The 18,156-nt window shown below is 41.1% G+C and overlaps 2 protein-coding genes across 3 annotated transcripts in view; both read right to left on the minus strand.

Annotated features, from left to right (window-relative positions):
- The window catches only part of Tph2 (tryptophan hydroxylase 2), a 104,561-nt gene extending 100,211 nt beyond the window's left edge, over window positions 1–4,350 (minus strand). The window contains exons 1-2 of the mRNA XM_006988965.4: window positions 3,959–4,350; window positions 1,264–1,395 (exon numbers count right to left, since the gene is read on the minus strand). Coding sequence (XP_006989027.1) covers window positions 1,264–1,395; window positions 3,959–4,063 — 237 coding nt within the window. The 5' untranslated portion in view covers window positions 4,064–4,350. The remainder of the gene's footprint in view (window positions 1–1,263; window positions 1,396–3,958) is intronic.
- Window positions 4,351–15,034: 10,684 nt separating this feature from the next.
- The window catches only part of Tbc1d15 (TBC1 domain family member 15), a 55,373-nt gene continuing 52,251 nt past the window's right edge, over window positions 15,035–18,156 (minus strand). For both annotated transcript variants that reach the window (XM_076553922.1, XM_076553921.1), the window contains one exon: window positions 15,035–16,367. In XM_076553922.1, the coding sequence (XP_076410037.1) occupies window positions 16,146–16,367 (222 nt within the window). In that variant the 3' untranslated portion in view covers window positions 15,035–16,145. The remainder of the gene's footprint in view (window positions 16,368–18,156) is intronic.

Here is an 18,156-nt window from a genome sequence, read left to right on the forward strand (position 1 = left end):
ATTATCATTATTGCTATTTTACAAACGAGGAAATTGAACTGAGGAGGAAGTAACGGCTCGACCACCAAGCCCAGCACAGGTCCAAATTCCCTAACTGTGTGTCTACTGTACAACCGCCCAAGGCACCAGGAAGAGTCAAACTCTTCATCTTACAATTCTGGCTACCAGCCATTGCACTCAGCACATGCGTAAGGGTTTTTACTTAAGGTGTGTTGGAGCCCACAGAGGTTTCCTGGTGAGATCTGAGCTTGCTCTGCACAGCAGGGCTGCATAAGAGAATGGACTGACCACGTGCGTGCGTGCGTGCGTGCGTGCGTGCGTGCGTGCGTGCGGTTACCAGGTGTTTGGAAGGGTCTGCACTGGGCTGTGTTAGGGGGAGGTCTTTTGCTCCACCCCTTGGCATTCCTATAAATAGCCCTTTAGAAGTGACAGAAGGGGCTGGTGGGTTTTGACCCAGACCTTTCAGAGGCTATCCTGTGTTTCTATCTGTCTCTTTCCTCTATAGGTCTATCTAATTATTTCTCAATTCTCCCTGCTCAAGAGTACCCTGCGGGGGGCAGGGGGGTGGGGGCAGGTCCCCCGCAAAGATGGAGGAAACACCATCTTTCAAGGTATTCTTCTTCACCCAAGTTCTTTATTTAGGACTTAAAACAAGGACTTACGCCGGAAACCATGCCAGACCTTTCTCTAAGACACTCCTTCAATATATAGCTGGACAGTAATTCTGCTTTACATGACACACATTATTAAGTAAGTACCTGTGTTCACATATCCCACTTTATGCAATAAATATGCCCTCATTACATGAGTACAGTTCAAATTTGGTAAACCAAAGCAGGGTAAAGACTCTTGATATTTTGAAGCACCTTTGACGTGTGTGTGTGTGTGTGTGTGTGTGTGTGTGTGTGTGTGTGTGTCTGTCTGTCTGTCTGTCTGTCTGTGTGTTTGCATTTTCAACTGCAAAGCTTGCATTTTTGAATTACAGGCTTTCTCACCTGGCAACAGTGAACAGGGTTCCTGGTAGGCCAACTCGGAATTAATAAATCACAGTTCACATGAACCTGCTTGTTTCACTGTTGGGCAGAGCAAACTTCCCCTTGTAAAGCCTGGTGACAATTTGTTCCTCTGACTTCCCCCCCATCCACCCCCCCCCCCCCCCGGTATTATCCAGAACTGGATTCGGGAATGTCTTCAGAGCAGGTGACAGGTCTGTCGCCAGGCACACAGCCGCCTGAAAGTCACATAAGGGCGTCCCGCCCTTACCTGAAAGAGCCTCAGAGCTTTCACCAGCCCGCCGACCTCGTTCTTCAAGGAGAACACCACGGCTGTCTTGCCACTCTCCGTACCATCGCCTCCTTTCCTGTCCTCACTTCTGCTGGCCAGAGCTTTATTTAGCTTCAAGAAAGAAGAACAAAAGCCATTTGGATTCCAGAGGTTTCCATGATATAATTCTTCTAGAGATTCAGAAGCCCCACCCATCACAGAAGCTCAAAGTGGAGTCCTTATGGTGCTCAACTGTCTTAAATACTAGTCTGATTATGGTGAGATCCTCTTTGCACTGTTTCAAGGTCGTGTCTAGAGAATTAACTTAAGGGAAGGCCAGGTTTCCTTTGGTTTGATGGTGACAAAAATCTGATTATTAGTAAGGTTAGTGGATCGCCACCTTCCTAGTGCTGTGACCCTTTAATACAGTTCTTCATGTTGTAGTGACCCCCAACCATAAAATTATTACCATTGCTACTTCGTAACTGTAATTTTGCTACTGTTATGAATTGTGGTGTGAATATCTGATAGTTCTGGGGGTCTTAGGCAACTCCTGTGAAGAATTATTGGACCCTCCAACCCCCAGGGGGTCATGACCCCAGGTTGAGAACCACTGAGATAGACTAAAGTAATATATGGATAATTCCTGCCTTTCTTTTCAGGCTAGTTTTGCAGCATAAAATCTGATTCTTTATCTTAGTTGGCTCATATGTAAACCATATTGATTAGCAAATATACCAAGCATAACACCAAACATAGTTTTGGCAAGAACAAATGTAGCTTCAATGAAGTCTCTAACACAAAAGTATTCATTGCATTCTGAAACACATCAGTATATGTATAGAAAAGGATTGGAGCCACATTACTATCACAAACCATCCATCTGAACCTGCCTGCCCACTAAAGAAGTCCATGACAAGAACAGTGTGCCCAACCAATCCCTCTGTGGGAAATTGATCCTGCAAGTAAACTAGTACATTTCAGTCACAAATAAAACAGGCAGTTGGAAAGGCAGAAGAGAGAAAAAGAACCAGCTAGCTAATCATTAGGAACAAACAAGAGAATCTGAGTAATATCTAAGTTCTTCTGGCTAAAGATAAAAAGAACAGATTCTAGCAATTCAGAGCACATCACAGAGTATGAAAAACAAAGCTGGAAACTTTTCATTTGACAGACGATGTAAAATTATGATGGTCTGTTTTGTACTCATTACATATGAATGCAGAGTTGGGCAAACAGAGAGAGAACTGTCTCCCTGGCTAATGGCAGGATAACAATCACACCAATCTGCTAGTCCTCGTGGAACTGAGACCCCCGCATTCATATGGAACGCCGTGAAAAGGGATTTGCCTTTGTCTTCCTTCAATTTCTCTACTGGCTTTATTTTCACACATTAAGATTGCCTCCCTTGCTGAATTTATATATAATAGGAATGGATATTTTATTATTTACGACTTGAGGGAGCGACGGAGTGTATGCCGACATTGGCACTTGACAGTATGTTTTGTCATTAAAAGCTCAAACGTCTTCATATTCTCAACATCTGCTTCAGTCTCTCCGCACAATCCCCAGATCTCTTATGTCTAAGGAGCACTTTTATGTGAAAGGGTCATACATTACCCATAACTGAGGGCTGTGTGTGTGTGTGTGTGTGTGTGTGTGTGTGTGTGTGTGTGTTTCCCCTCCTTACAGTCTGTTATGACTGCAGAATTCCTCAATGTAACATCTCATCCAAATATTCATGATGCCTGAGTGTTAGAAAATCTATTTTACATTTTGGCCTCATTTCCACAAATTGATTTAAATAGTGCTAAGAAAGTTGCTGGGACTATTTTTCAACATTTGTGAGGTAATAAGTAGAAGGCACATATTTGGAACTGTGGCATTAAACTTGATTTTTTTTTTTCTCTGACAAGCTGAATTTGGAATCTGTCAACAAACAGGAAAGACAACAGTGAACCATCCCCTAAAAATTTTAATGACAGAAGCCTGGATGTATTTTTATTGCATGTTAGTAAAACAAAAGCACTGTTTTTATTAAATCTCATGACTATTGCTCATGTTAGGATCTAAACCTTTGTAAGGACCGTATCTTTACAGATACCGTTCTCTAATGTCAATATTTTAAACACAAAAATATCTTAAAACACAAAATATTGAAACAAGCCTTTCATTATTTCATCAATTAAACTATAAAGGGGCAGTAATGTGGCATGCAGGAAACCTCTGAAGGGCAATGGTTCCTCTTTTATTCCAAAACCTGCATTTAAACTCAAGAATACACATTCTATGTTTATGGACAAGTCTTGTGTGGAGGGGGGGGAGGCATATAGGTGACAGTATTGTCTTGTAGAAACCATAGAAATACATTTAATTTTTTTCTCCCAAATCTTCCCATTGGCCTTTCAATGTTCTATACTTTAGGAGTGAATTTGGGACAATGGCTCACATAATCTTTCATTCTTCCCGATAGGGAACTTCACTTTCTAATTGAGGAAAGTTTATCTCCCAGCAATTCGCCCACTTGCTTTAAATTAACTTTGAGAAGAGCTAAGGTAGACAGAAGGGAGGTCGTGAGACAAGACTAAAGAGGAGGAGGGAGTCGAACTGCATGCTTACTGTACAGCAGGTGTCCATATGGTGAGGTTAAAACAATTGCTGCCCTAGAGAACACTGGAGAGTGCCAGATACTCACCGTTGAGCTGATGCTTAGCTGATGCTCTTCCGGCACCGCTGAATCCAGGGACAACCCTCTCCTGGCCCAGTATTTACTGGAAAACATCATCATTGCGGGCTGCATGGATCTCAGCAGCAGGGGGGGACCAGCAGGGCCGCCTTGGCAGAGATGAAGAAGGAAGAGGCCAGAGGCAGCAGCCTGCTCAGGGCGCTGTCCAGAAGCTCTGGTGCTGAAGAGCAGTGCGCTTCCTTCCTCCCTGTGTTCTTTATATGAGTGACTGGGGACTGATGGAAAGCTGATTAGAAAAAACTCATTTCTGGTTGCTGATGGCCACTGTCAGATTACAGATCTGGAGCCTGGGGTTATCTTCACTCATGATGAGATTTGTTTGTTTCAGAGGTCGAGTAGCTCTTTGGGAGGAGATGATGGAGAACAATACATCAGGGTTATTTTTTTTTTTTTCTTGCAATAAAACACCAGTGCGCTAATGTTAACTCTCAAGCATGGAAAGTTACCCTCAGCCTTTAAGTAACTATGAATTGAAGGACTTTGTGCTTTCTAATGGTAATAAAGACCATTTCTAAAAGGTTTTTCTGAAACCTGACATGTTATGATGTGCGATGGCTTTCATAAGAGGTCTGTTTCCAAAACTTACGGTGTCTCTATGTAGAAGGATACTCAGGCTATTGTGCTGAAGAAATGAGAGGCTTGGACTTAGCTTAGACACTAACCCTCTAGAATGCTCTTCACCAAGAAAGGAATATATGGAAACAAAATGTCCATAGACATGCCATTCCTTTGATACTTTCCGTGAATGTTCCTCTCTATCTGTGACTTGATCAGATCCTGTGATTTGACAGGCATAGATACAATTATATTCTGACTTTTCCAACTTTGGAAAGCCTGCCAATCCTTTGGAGAATGGAAAATTCTTCACTGAGTTTGTTTGTTTAACTGAAGAAGTAAACAAAATATGGGCTTGTACAGCTTGTTTATGTAGAAAACAAAATGAGGATTCTTTGAAACAAAACTGTGTGTATTAACATTGATTGGCTTTTAATTGTTTCTGGAGACGTGGGGGTCTATAATTATTATTTGATCCAACTCTGGAAATAATCATTCAGCTTGTATTTCCACTGAAGACCAATGCTGAAAGGCTCATAGGAAAAACAAGCACTAATAAATTAACTGATAAACTGTAATCATAAAAATCACAGTTGACATTGCTAAGTGCCAGTTTCTATTCTGAACACTTTCTATGCACTTTTATAGGTCAAAACATGATCAGTTATCATAACACTTGCAGAGAGTTACTGACATCTGTGTGTGTGTGTGTGTGTGTGTGTGTGTGTGTGTGTGTGTGTGTGTGATCTAAATTCAGGTGATTTGGTTCCAGGATGCTTGTTCTCCACCATGACATTGCACAGTCTCGAGTACTCCAAAAAAGAAGCACGTAAACAAAAGCGAGCTCAACAGACCACGGATTATAGAGCCATATATAGAACAGATGTATAACTCAACACAAATTTGCTGAGCTCTGGGTTTGTATTGAGTAATGAAACTGAACCCTGTGGATGCAAAGAAGCATGAGACACAACACTGACCCACAAGGAGATCACAGTCCAGCTGAGAGAATCCAGTGTACAATAACCAAGGAGAACGAGGGATATTGACTTCCCTTCAGAAGACATCAAAAGCACAAGACACAGGGTGGTCAGTAATACACGGGGAATCCGGAGACTCTGGCAGGAGTTGTCTAAACTGAATCTTTAAAAGTCAATTTGGCAGTGTCATAGGAAACCGCAAGGAGATGGTTTAAAGTGGAGGAAACAACCTAACAAAATGTGTAGGGAACCGTTACTACTGTTACCGTTCCAGAATGATGTAATCTGGGTGTAGGGCAAGGATATCCCATAAGACAAAACTAGAAAGAAAATCTCCTCTAGATTATGAGGACATTTCCGTGACACCGTGTAGCTTGGCAGTTTCTACTTTTCCTGTAAGTAAAAGTCAACTGGAAGGGCTTTCTGCAGTGCAGTCATGGAAACAGTGGCATTTTAAAACAGTAGTAGTTTGGAAGAGGACTTCATGATTGAAGATAGAAAATGGAACTTCAAATAATCCAGCCAGAAAAACAACAGCCTAGATTTAAGTTGGTATATAAACAGTGCAATGAAAAGAACCAGAAATGTCAAAGTCCAGAGGATACTGTCCCTGTATAGGTGTGGGAGCCAGTAAAAATAAAATAAAATACTGGTAACCACAGATCAGCGACTCACTCAGTCCTCCCCAGAGAAGCTTCTTCTTGTGGTAGATGGTAATTAAGCCAGAATCAAAACTGGACAATGTGCCGAGAATGAGGAACTGGGCGTGCTCAAGCCTAAATGGAATGTCTTTATCAAACATTTCCCTTCAGGGTATCAATGCAGAAGAAGCAGTAGAAAGCGTGTAGAGCTAGAGGTGATGGGTGTCTCCAAGGAAACAGTGTCATCCAGACACTAGAGGACCAATGCCCATATGAACCCACAGAGATTATGACAGTATGCACAAGACCTGCACAAATCCAAGCCAGACAAAAGTCCCAGCCCAGTGAAGGGAAGTGGTCACAAAGTTCCACCCCTAGCCAAGAAGCCATTTGCAACTGATAATTGCTAGGAAATAACTGATAAAGGGAAAATCTGTCTTCTCCAATCAAGTGTCATTGGGTACATCAATCATACTCCAGAACAGGCCTCATACCCAGACACAGTTGTTGTTGTTGTTGTTGTTGGTGGTGGTGGTGGTGGTGGTGGTGTGTGTGTGTGTGTGTGTGTACACATGTGTGCTCATGCTTTTTGTCTTTTTTTGTTTACCTTATTGTTTTTCTGCTTGTTTGTTTGGTTCTTTGTTTTTGTTTCTTGGGGTTTTTTTTGGGGGGGGGTTGTTCTTGAGTAAGAGAGGGAGGAAGAGAGAGAACATGAAGTGGAATGGATAAAGGAATGGGGAGGATCTGGGATAAGCTAGGGAAGAAGAAAAATATGAACAAAGTAAATTATATGGAAAAGAATACATAAAAATGCCCCCCCCAAAAAAAGAATATTGAAATTCATATCAGGCAGTGGTGACACACGCCTTTAATCCCACTTGGGAGGCAGAGACAGGTGGATCTCTGTGAGTTCCAGAACAGGCTCCAAAGCTACAGAAAAACCCTGTCTCAAAAAACCAAACCAAAACAAAACAAAAAGAACATTGAAATTCATTTAAAGTATCTATTGAGGCTTTTAAAATTTTTAACCACTTTTGTTCATTTAAAAAATATATGGAAGCAACATAAAGGTTTTCCTTTTCTTTTTACCGTGTACAGAATAATAAAAGTTCACAAGCAACAGCAACAAAAACTAAAAGCTTAATGGGATATAAAAGAGCGATTAAAGACTTTGCAACATGAGAAAACTGCATTATCAAATAAAGACTGAGAAGCAACTTGTTTACACTTGAGGGTCCCCTACATGCTCTGTATTTCCCTAACTGTGGGTAAATAGAGAGGTCTGTAAAAAAAAAAAAAAAAGTTGTCTGAAATCTGCAAGCAGTAGTCAGACAATTCCAAACTCTATAAGAAATTTAGTCATCAATAGAGTGCGGTACTTCATAAGGACAGACATGTAGATAAATGGCCTAGAACTGATCGCCTATAAGTAATCCACTATATTTGTAATCAATAATTTTCAAAGAAAGGCTCCAAGATAATACAATGGGAAAATAAGAATCTAAACAACTAATCATAAAGAGCCCAATCCCTATGATACGTCTATAATCGACCCTTAAATCTAAAGCTCAGGGAAAGTCCTGGAAGTGAACAGAAAAATGTTAGAGCCAGAGGAGCAGGACACCTGCCGCTGAATAGTATCTTCTAGTCTTGAAAGGGAAGCTGCTTCCATGAAACTTCAGCAGTAATGGCTGCCTACACAAATCTGCAGAATGAAACATGCCAATGTGGATGGAGGAAAATTCATAAGGCCCCACTCCAAGATGAAGAACTACAGGCAACCAATGGCTGCTGAGATTAGCCCTCCAATGTTATTCAATTCCAATGGGTCAGCTCTAATCGCACATAAAGACAAGCAACAATAAACGAACTCAGTAGGTTTTGCATGCCTGTGTGCGTGTGCGTGTGCGTGTGCGTGTGTGTGTGTGTGTGTAAAACAGTAATTAAAGAAGCAGCAGCCATGAATTTGGCAGGGAGTGGAGGAGGCATGAGAGGCTGGAGGGGGAGATGATGTAAATATAGTACTCATATATGAAACTATCAAAAAAATAAAAATTTAAAGAAAACAGCCTATACTATAGGGGAAAATGTCTGTTGTATCTCATCCTGAATAAAGAACTCTTACAATTCAGTAACATTAAGAGTTCAGATTGAATAGAAATATCTCCAAAGATATGGTTAATAAGCATATGGAAAAATGCAATGCATCATTAATAATTGGAGAAATACAAATCAAATAAAAATGAGATACTACTTCAGACTCAGAGGGGTAGTTAGAATCAAAATAACAGATGATATCTAACACTGATGAAGAGACAGAAAGCCTGGGCTTTTCCTACATTACTTGTGGTACTGTAAAGTGATGTAGTCACTCCAAGTGATAGTGTGGTGGTTCCTCAATATATGATAGAGTTATCATGTGACTTATAAATTTTTAGCCCAGGTATGTGGAAAATAATGGAGTTGTTTTGAAAAGACAATCTGGCAGTTTCTCAAGACTAGGGTTAGCCAGAACTCAACAACCCAACTCTTGGGTATACATCCCCCAAAAGTGAAAACATAACCACAAAAGGACTGTATGAGATTGTTCACAGCAACATTATTCATAAAAGAGAAAGTAATTCAAATATCGCCAAATGATGAGGAGACACGCAAAAAAAAATTATGTATTGTAAGTTGACAATCACTTGGTGGTGCAAAGGAATGAAATACGCAATCCCCTAAATTCATGAAAGACCATGGTATGGGCGAATCTTGAAAACATTGTGCTGTGCTAAAAAAAGAAGTGAGACACAAAAGAATCACGAGTCTGCATGATTTTGTTGATATGGAATGCTTAGATGCGAAAATAAACAATAAAAAAAGAGAAAGGCAAGGCAGATTCCTGATTGCCAGAGGATACAAGGGCAGGGATGGAGAATTGCCACAGGGTTTCTTTAAAAGCCATCTAAGCCGGGCGGTGGTGGCGCACGCCTTTAATCCCAGCACTCGGGAGGCAGAGGCAGGCGGATCTCTGTGAGTTCAAGGCCAGCCTGGGCTACCAAGTGAGTCCCAGGAAAGGCGCAAAGCTACACAGAGAAACCTTGTCTCGAGAAAAAAAAAAAAGCCATCTAAAAAATATAATCTAAAAATTGGTGATAATTGCTGTCTTAAGTGTTTCATCTGTTGATAAAATACTCTTGGAAAAAATTTAAAGAGTGTATGAGTTTATTCTAACGGACTCTTCAAAGGTATAGACTATGATAGCAGAGATGTCAGGGCAGCCATAGCTGGAAGCAGCTGATGACATTTTATTCACAAGCAGGAAAAAGACAGAGATAAATGCAGGCATACAAGCAGTCAGCTTCCCGTCTCCATTTTACACAGTTCAGGATGCACCCACTAGGGAATGGTTTCATTCACAATTAAGATAGATCTCCAATATAAGATCCTACAAGTGGAACAGAACCATGTGACCATGACCATGGTAGTGATTGGCTGAGACATGGCAGGGTCTACAGCTTTTAGGTTAAGTATCTCGTGCCTTTCAACATGGGTATCTTTTGTCATTAAGGATAACAATGAAAGCAGGAGAAACACCATCAACCAGTCCTTAAGTCCTTGTAAAATAGAAATGGATCTTGGCAGCAGCAGGCTATGGGGGTAAAGACATGGAAAATGTAGCTGTAAATACTAAAGGTAACATTTCTAAACTGAGAGAACCAAGGAGATGTGGAACACAACAGGAATTTTCCCATCTTACCAATTTCTGTTTTGTAGATAAAATATAAGAACTAAGAACTTCATATTCTTCCTTTGCATGCCACTCACCATCACTATCCTGGCTAAACAAGAAACTGACTGGAAACACCGGGCCACCAAGAGAAAGATAGGCTGGGTGTGTAAGCCACTAGAAGATAAGGGGCCTAGCATGCATAATGACCTGAGCTGAGCCACTAGGGTAATGACTTAATTAGAAATTTGCCTTGCAACTCCCCAGTAAGAATAGAGAGCAGGCATGAAATGTGGGAGTGGGATGCAGTCTGAGCGAGGATATATTTGAAAGGGAAGCAGTAGTGACTGTTCAGAGGCTGGGATGCCACAAAACGTCTGATCATTTTTTCTTGAGTAACTTGTCATCTTGATTTTAAAACCTCATTCCAGTATTTCACATTTGTGTCTCTAAACTCGACGTTGAACAAGGCGATAGAAAGGGTTGAATTTTCTAATACACACCAACTCAATCATCAGTGTGTCCGGATGGTTTCCACTGACATCTGACTCCTGGATCCCATGGGGCACGTACTTCAGGCTCCTCAGCAGGAACAAACAGCTCAATATTCATACCATCCACTCCTAACTTCTCTATCCACTTACTTTAATAGAGCAACTTTCTAGCCTATTTCGCATGATTTAGTATTGTAAGAGCATATTAACAATAGGAAATGAAGTAAACCTGCAATGATTTCCTTTAAAAAAAAAAAAAAAACGCACACGAGTTTCTATACAGCATCATTTTGTTTGCCAGACATTTCCCAGCTAACACGTGTATAGTTAATGAAGTAAGTATCTGAGATTTGTTAGAACATAGCAGCTTACCAGTAATGTCACAGAACAGTGGACACACACAGCAATCGAGGACCTGCATTTTTGCACCTAAGCAATGAGAAGAGATGCTTTGTACATGTATAGCTTTAAATGGTTATCTCCCTCTATCAACATGAAAATGCTTGAAATGCAACTGGGAACAGCCAATCCTCATGACACCTGCACTTCCAATACACATTCTGCCTTTTCCTTCTACTTCCTTAATTCTCTCCTTTGAAAAGCCCTTGCTGACCCTAGGAAGACGGGCTTCTCGCTCACTCGCTTCAGATAATCACAGTCCTTACCTCTCTCAATTTAGCCAGCCTATCATGGGGCAAACCACTGAAGCTGGATTTGGAAACTTAAGTACAGTGGATGTGATGGCTGTTCTTGGTTGTCAACTTGACTACATCTGGAATTAAAACCTGAGCAGCTGGGCACAACTGTGAGGGACTTTTCCGGATTGGCTCATTCGAATACAGAATACCCACTCTAAATCTGGGCCACACCTTCTGGACACGGAAGAGAGCAGCTTTGCCTTTGCCTGCTTGCCCCCACTCTTGCTGACAAGTTCATATACCCTGCTGCTAAGGCATTTCTTACAGCCTACTTCTCCAGGATTCCAACATGCAAGATGACCAGCTGAGACATCCAGCCTCACGGACTCTATTGATTCTTGGACTTTCCTTCAGGAGACGGCCATTGTTGGGCTAGCCAGACCACAACAATCTTCCCGGGATACTGATCTGCACCACGTTGGAGCTGTCTTGGATACACTCACTGCTGTGCTGTGGTGGAAACAGGCTCGCTCTGATTTCCAGGGAGTATGGTTTTCCCATCTTGCAACTCAAAGAATAAATCCAGTGCGTCACCAATGTACTCTCTAACCCTGAATGTGAGGAACTTTTGACTGTGAATTAAAAAGTAGAAATATTTGGCAAAAGTCCATCTTTGTGATAGAAAACCCAATCACCAAAGGAGATGAATGCTTGCATTAAGATGTAAGCGATATTATGTTAAAAATGCGAATGGGTGAGTTCAGTAATCTCATTTGTTTAATGTTGGTTTCCACACAGAGCCCTGCAATTCCCATTTCCTAGACTCCCAAAGACTACCAGAAAATCGGGCAGGACCAGGTGAAAGACGACAACACTCTTTTCCGCAGCTGGAAGTGGGAACCAACTGATCAGCTGCTGTGATGAGAATCCCTGTGGGCAGCTCTGGTCTTATTCACATGCATTTTATTCAATAATAATGGGAGAGAAATCCCCTGTGATGAAGTCTTAAGGAGTATACATGTTGTTGGTTCTGAGTCTTGATGTGATCGGAGAAAAGCACAAAAAGCATATACCCTGTCCGGGAGGAGGGAATGAAAAACCAGGCAGGGCAAAGAGTTGTCATGGGCCGTTTGGAAGAAACCACCACAGCTGGTCAATGGTCACTGAGAAGGGAAATGAGAGCCACTCACAGGCAGACAGGAGACATCCAAAGGGCCAGAAGGATGTCTTCTGTGTGCTTCTAGCTGAGGAATGATCATAGTAAGGCAGGCTGTGAGCAAGCTCTATCCATCCAATGTATATATGAACTCTATATTCATGGGGATGACAGACAGGCTGTGAGCAAGTTTTATACATCCAATGTACATATGCCCTCCATATTCATGGGGATGACAACCTGGCTGTGGTCCAATAAGTAGCTGACTTCCTGCCCAAGAATAGATACCATGGAGACCAAGCAGAAACCCAGGCCATGAGAGCTGAAATCAGACATGTTAGGACAAATTTAAAAGCATGAACGACAGGGAAGAAATGGAAGCAGAGGCAGAACTGGAAATTGACAGAAGTCTGTTTGAAATCACAACAGGGGCTTTGGGCAAAACAGTAAAATGACTGATACCTCCTGTACCTTAACTTCCAGGAGTGACGGCTGTCGGAGGAGGAGGAGGAGGAGGAGGAGGAGGAGGAGGAGGAGGAGGAGGAGGAGGAGGAGGAGGAGGAGGAGGAGGAGGGAGATGATCAGAAAGCCATGCAGTCCCCACTGGCCCCACTCCAGAGGTAGGGCACCTGGGTGGGCCCTCAGGCTCTCCCATAGTCCTCCTGTTAGTGTATGCACATTCCTCCGTGAGTTGACATCTATCTCATGCACCCTTGCACTACACCTGCTGTGAGGCATTGCACTTTGGAGAATGCTCCATGCTAGTGTTTCTTCACTCTTGCAGAGATTTGGGGATCACAAAAGTATTCTTATGAAGGTGGTGTAATTATACACACCATTTTCAGAAATATAAATTTAGATATCTTTCCACTTTTTCATGAATCAATTCTTAGATGACTGAATGCTGGAGACTCTATATATGAGTGTAAAATACTATTAGGTATACTTTAATACATTTCTACTTTTAAAAAAAATCAAGGGGAAAAACCTCCATAAAATAGGCTGTCACTTCTTACTAAAAACAAGGCAAGCATAACTAGAACACATCTACTTTAGAATTTCAATTGCCTTTTTAAAACTTAAGAATATGCCTGACCATCAATCCCAATGTTGAAGAAATACAACATATTAGTAGTACTTAACTTCCAGGGAACTCAGGAAATTGCTTGGATGCCCATTGTTAGCATTACTTTCAAAGATTCTGATTCAGTAGGTCTGAAGAAACGGAACATGCAATTTGATAATGCAGACCAAGGAACTACAGAGGAACACTCAATATTTTGAAGTTCGGGACATAAAATTAGCATGAATCATAAATTATATTATTACTATGTTAAGTAATTTACAATGCTTCTCAGCTTTAGAGAAAAAAACAAAATACTTTTGAGAAATCATGATTTCTCTATAAAATTACACACGCACCCAAGGCTTCATATACTCAGTGGCTCTCAACCTTCCTAACACTGCAACCCTTTATTAAGTTCCTCATGTTGTTTGTGGTGACCCCCAACTATAAAATTATTTTCGTTGCTGCTTCATGACTGTAATTTTGCTGTTGTGAACTGTAATATAAGTATCTGTGTTTTCTGATGGTCTTAGGCAATCTCTGAGAAAGGGGTCGTGACCCACAGGTTGAGAATTGTTGCTCTAAGATCTTTATACACCCTCTAAAAACTCAAAAGTGAAAATGCCAGGGACATTGATGCACACAAGGTAAACCCATAAAGACCACGTTATGTTATTCAAACTATGCTGGGGTTCAGTCAGGACCCATCCCAACTCTCAGTACTTTCAAGCTCAATAACAACTACTTTCCCAAAGGGACTCCTGAAAAAGATTGTCTCTATTGACCAACACTAAAGTTTTCTGCATATAGAGAGATGAAAAATCTAGAAACATAAACAAAACAGGTTCTTAAATATAAATGTTTCCCATACACTCAGAAAAATTGAAAATATGCACAGTTCAAGTTAGAAACTTTCTAAATTTTAACATTCTTATGTATCACATATTACACATTTTCTGCATGCTAAAAGGGTATAAGCAGAACATTTTGTGAACACTGAAATTATCTTTTCCAAAGTTACACCAAGAAATTTACCTGAACTATATATTCTAACAATCCCAATAGAACAAGTTTACATTGTGTTCCTAACCGGATTTTGTCGGCTGATTAAGACGTAACCCAACTCTAATGCATTATCACTCCTATATAAAAAAACAATGCGCTTCACAGAAATGCAGTTTAGTAAAAATATTTTTAACAAGCAGTCTCCTAACAAAACTTGACAAAAGTTCAACTTATGAAACATATTAAATTTTCTTTAATCTGAAGTCGATATCGCATTACGTAGGAAAAAGTCCGAACACCCAGTGTCCAGGAAGAACAAGGAGGACATCAAGATGTTCTGAGCAATTTCCTGAACAGCAGGAAATGAAAGGCTGGGGATGCTGGCTTGGGACCCGCTTACTTCTCCTAGACAGGCTTACTCATTATTAACTGATAAGAGATAACACGATATTAAAAACTTAAATCTAATGGTCCTAGGGCCATGACTCAACTGGGGGAGAGTTCCTTTGGTGCCCTTCCTTTCTGGGAAGAAGCAAGTCAGTCTCTCTGCACTACCATTGTAGAGCAGCTGCTTCCCTGCCTCAGATAACTGTCCTTCAAGACACAGTGTTCACACTGATGAAGTGCTTCCAAGGATAAAAGGAGTCGTTGCTTTATTACTTCTACAACTCACTGAAATGACGACGTCCATAAGGAAAACTGTGATACGTGGAGGTCCACCTGGAGTTATTCCGATGAAGAACCAAGTTTCCAAGTGTAATTTAACTGAAAACACTACTTCAGCTTTGAATTTATTTTAATGATATGTACAAGAGTTTAGCAAATTACAATTAAAACGGAATCAGTTATGTTAATTCCACATAACTTAAAATCATGCAATAGTGCATGGTAAAAACAGCTTCATTCATATACAAAAAATATTACCTTGAGACTCATGACAGTGCCTGGAAATTTTTGACATAAGCTTTCTGAAAAGAATACTTTATAAAAATTTAAAGATCTGATTAACCAATTAATGCATTATTAGGAAAGATAATAAACATTATTAGTAAAGTGAGGTTACAGTGATTAATTTTAAAATTATACCAGGTATAGATAGGGCTGAATGTAGTCTCATTAAATAAATGTTCAGTTAAGAAAATAGTTTTGAAAAAGATCTTATATTGAAGCCATGTATTAATTTTGTTGAATCAGCTTATATAAATCAATAGTCAAGTTTATTCAGTTAAAGAAAATAGGACTATGCTTTCTTATACTCATAAATAGTACTTATATATAGTCTATATACAGGTGAAGAAAAATTCTTTGTAAAAAACATACTGCCAATCCACTTGCTAAGGTTGAAGTAGTTCTTTATCCACACAGTAACTACATTGGTGAAAATGTCTAATTTAAATCACATTCAACCAGCATAAATATGTAAGCTGAGTATTGTTGTAAACAATAGAAAAATCAAATTTGTTTGCATTTTTAAATCTCATCACTGAGTAACAATCTCCTCAGCTTAGAATGCTTTATAAAGGCTCAACATTTAATTTTATCAAGTCCAAAGCCCACTAAAGAGTAAACAGTGAATGCTTTTCAAAGTGCGTAATTTCCAAAGCATCCACTTGTAGTATTTATCCAATCCCAGTTCATCAGCAACAAAATAAAATGCACTTAGCTATAAAAATACTAAGGAATGTTATTGAAAAGGAAAGGCTATTTGGTAGAAGTAACTACAAAAATAATTAGTTTAAAACTTTGTAAAGCTTTAATGCAAGAACATCAGTACACTGTCTTTCCATAAAACTTAAAGCATGATCAATACCAAGACTGTAAATGTCTACCTTGCATGTACTTAAAAAAGAATTGCAACAAAGTATCTCTTAAGAATGTAAGACAGATGATCATGCAGGTGTTAATCTGCAGGCCTTTGGGGATGATACTGTCTGTGCTGGGCTGGCGTCTTTGGCTTCACTGGCAGCAGCGAGGATGGGCAAGGTGTTACTCGGAGGTGCAGATGTGGGACAAGGGGTGCCAACATTTTCATCTTCACCAGTGTCTGAATCTGGCGTTGTAACTTCACTGTCCTGAAGCCCCAGGATCTCACAAACTGCTTGTGGCAATTCCTACGTACAAAAAAAAAAAAAAGTCAAAGATAAAACCATTTCTTTACTACTGAGGAAAAATATTCACAAAGTAAGCCTTTAATACTACATCATTTCGGAGTCTGAGCATTTATTTCAACAGTGTAAGTGCCACACATTCTTCTCTCATCATCTATATGAAATTCTAGCCATCTCATCCATTTTCCTAGTTAGCTTTAAATGTCAACACGACACAGCCTAGAGCCGTCTGAGAAGATTCTCGATTGAGGGACTGCCCAGATCAGACTGGCCTGCAGCCATGTCTGTAGGGATTGTCTGGATTGCTAGCGGACACAGTAGCAGGCCTGGCCCGCCACACCATTCCCTAAACAAATGGTGCTGGGATGGGCTGCAAAAGAAAGCTGGGCAGGGCCGGAGAAATGGCTCGGGTAGCTCACAGATGCCGGAAACCCCAGCTAGGGGACCAACATCTCTGACCTTCAAGGACATATTCTCTCACATGCTCATACACACACAGAACAGAAAGACAGTCAAGTCAGACACACACACACACACACACCAAATCTGTGAAAAGCACTAGCTAACAAGCATAAGCCTGAGTGAGCCACGAAACAGCCCTCTTCCCTCTGGCTCTGACTTCCCTCCATGATGGGACAGGACCTATATACCTATAGGTGGAAACAAACCCAGGCCTCTCCCAGTGAGCTCTGGGTCGGTGTTCTGTCACACAGCGGAATGGAGTCAGAACAGAAGCAGTTCCTGGACCTCACCCAGACTCCTCACTCTCCCAGCATCTCCCGGAGCTGCTTCTCGCTGCTGTCTGCTTGCTTGCTATGGCCTTTACAGTTCATTAAATTGTACAGGGGTTCATGTAGCCCAGGCTAGACTCAAACTCATTACACAGCTGAGGCTGGCCTTAAACTCAAGATCCTCATAACTCCACCTCTCCAATGGCGGGACTGTAAGGACACACCAACCAAACCCCATTTAGTTTTCTAACATTTAGAATTTACCGCTTTCCTCTCCTGTTCGTAGTCAGTCTATCTCCCCAGGAAACACTAGCTCCTTAAAGATTCAAAGTAAGGGTTTTTTTTTTTGTTTGTTTGTTTTTTTCGAGACAGAGTTTCTCTGTGTAGCTTTGCGCCTTTCCTGGAACTCGCTTTGGAGACCAGGCTGGCCTTGAACTCACAAGAGATCCACCTGGCTCTGCCTCCCAAGTGCTGGGATTAAAGGCTAGCGCCACCACTGCCCGGCCAAAGTAAGGTTTTGAACAGAGAAGCTATCCAACAAACTTCCCTGCAACTAAACTAAGTAACTATTTGGACCCATGGAGGATAAGGAAATGATACAAAGCTGAAACAAAAACTCTAAAACTGAAAAAGCCATCAGTTCCTATGAATTATGGGGTTTAGCTGGGTCTGCTTGTGTTTCTGAGCTTTGAACAGAAAGGTGTGAGACTTTTCCTCCCTGCCCCCCCCCCTCTCTCTTTTCCATCCTGATGTTGGCAGGGACCCAAGTCTGCTTTTCTGATTCTCTGGGATTCCTTCTTGTCTCCACACCCACCACCATCTCTCTCTCCCTCTCCCTTTCTTTCTTTCTTTCTTTCTCTCTCTCTCTCTCTCTCTCTCTCTCTCTCTCTCTCTCTCTCTCTCTCACACACACACACACACACACACACACACACACACACACACACACACACACACCTAGGGCTGCTATGCTGGTCCAAACAGAACTAGTTTTCTTCCTTTCTCCCTCATCCCCTCCTCTGAGCAGCTACTGAGACTTGCAACTTGCTTGCCCTGGAGTT

Source organism: Peromyscus maniculatus, chromosome 18 (assembly GCF_049852395.1).
Source record: "Peromyscus maniculatus bairdii isolate BWxNUB_F1_BW_parent chromosome 18, HU_Pman_BW_mat_3.1, whole genome shotgun sequence".
Taxonomy (NCBI): Eukaryota; Metazoa; Chordata; class Mammalia; order Rodentia; family Cricetidae; genus Peromyscus; species Peromyscus maniculatus.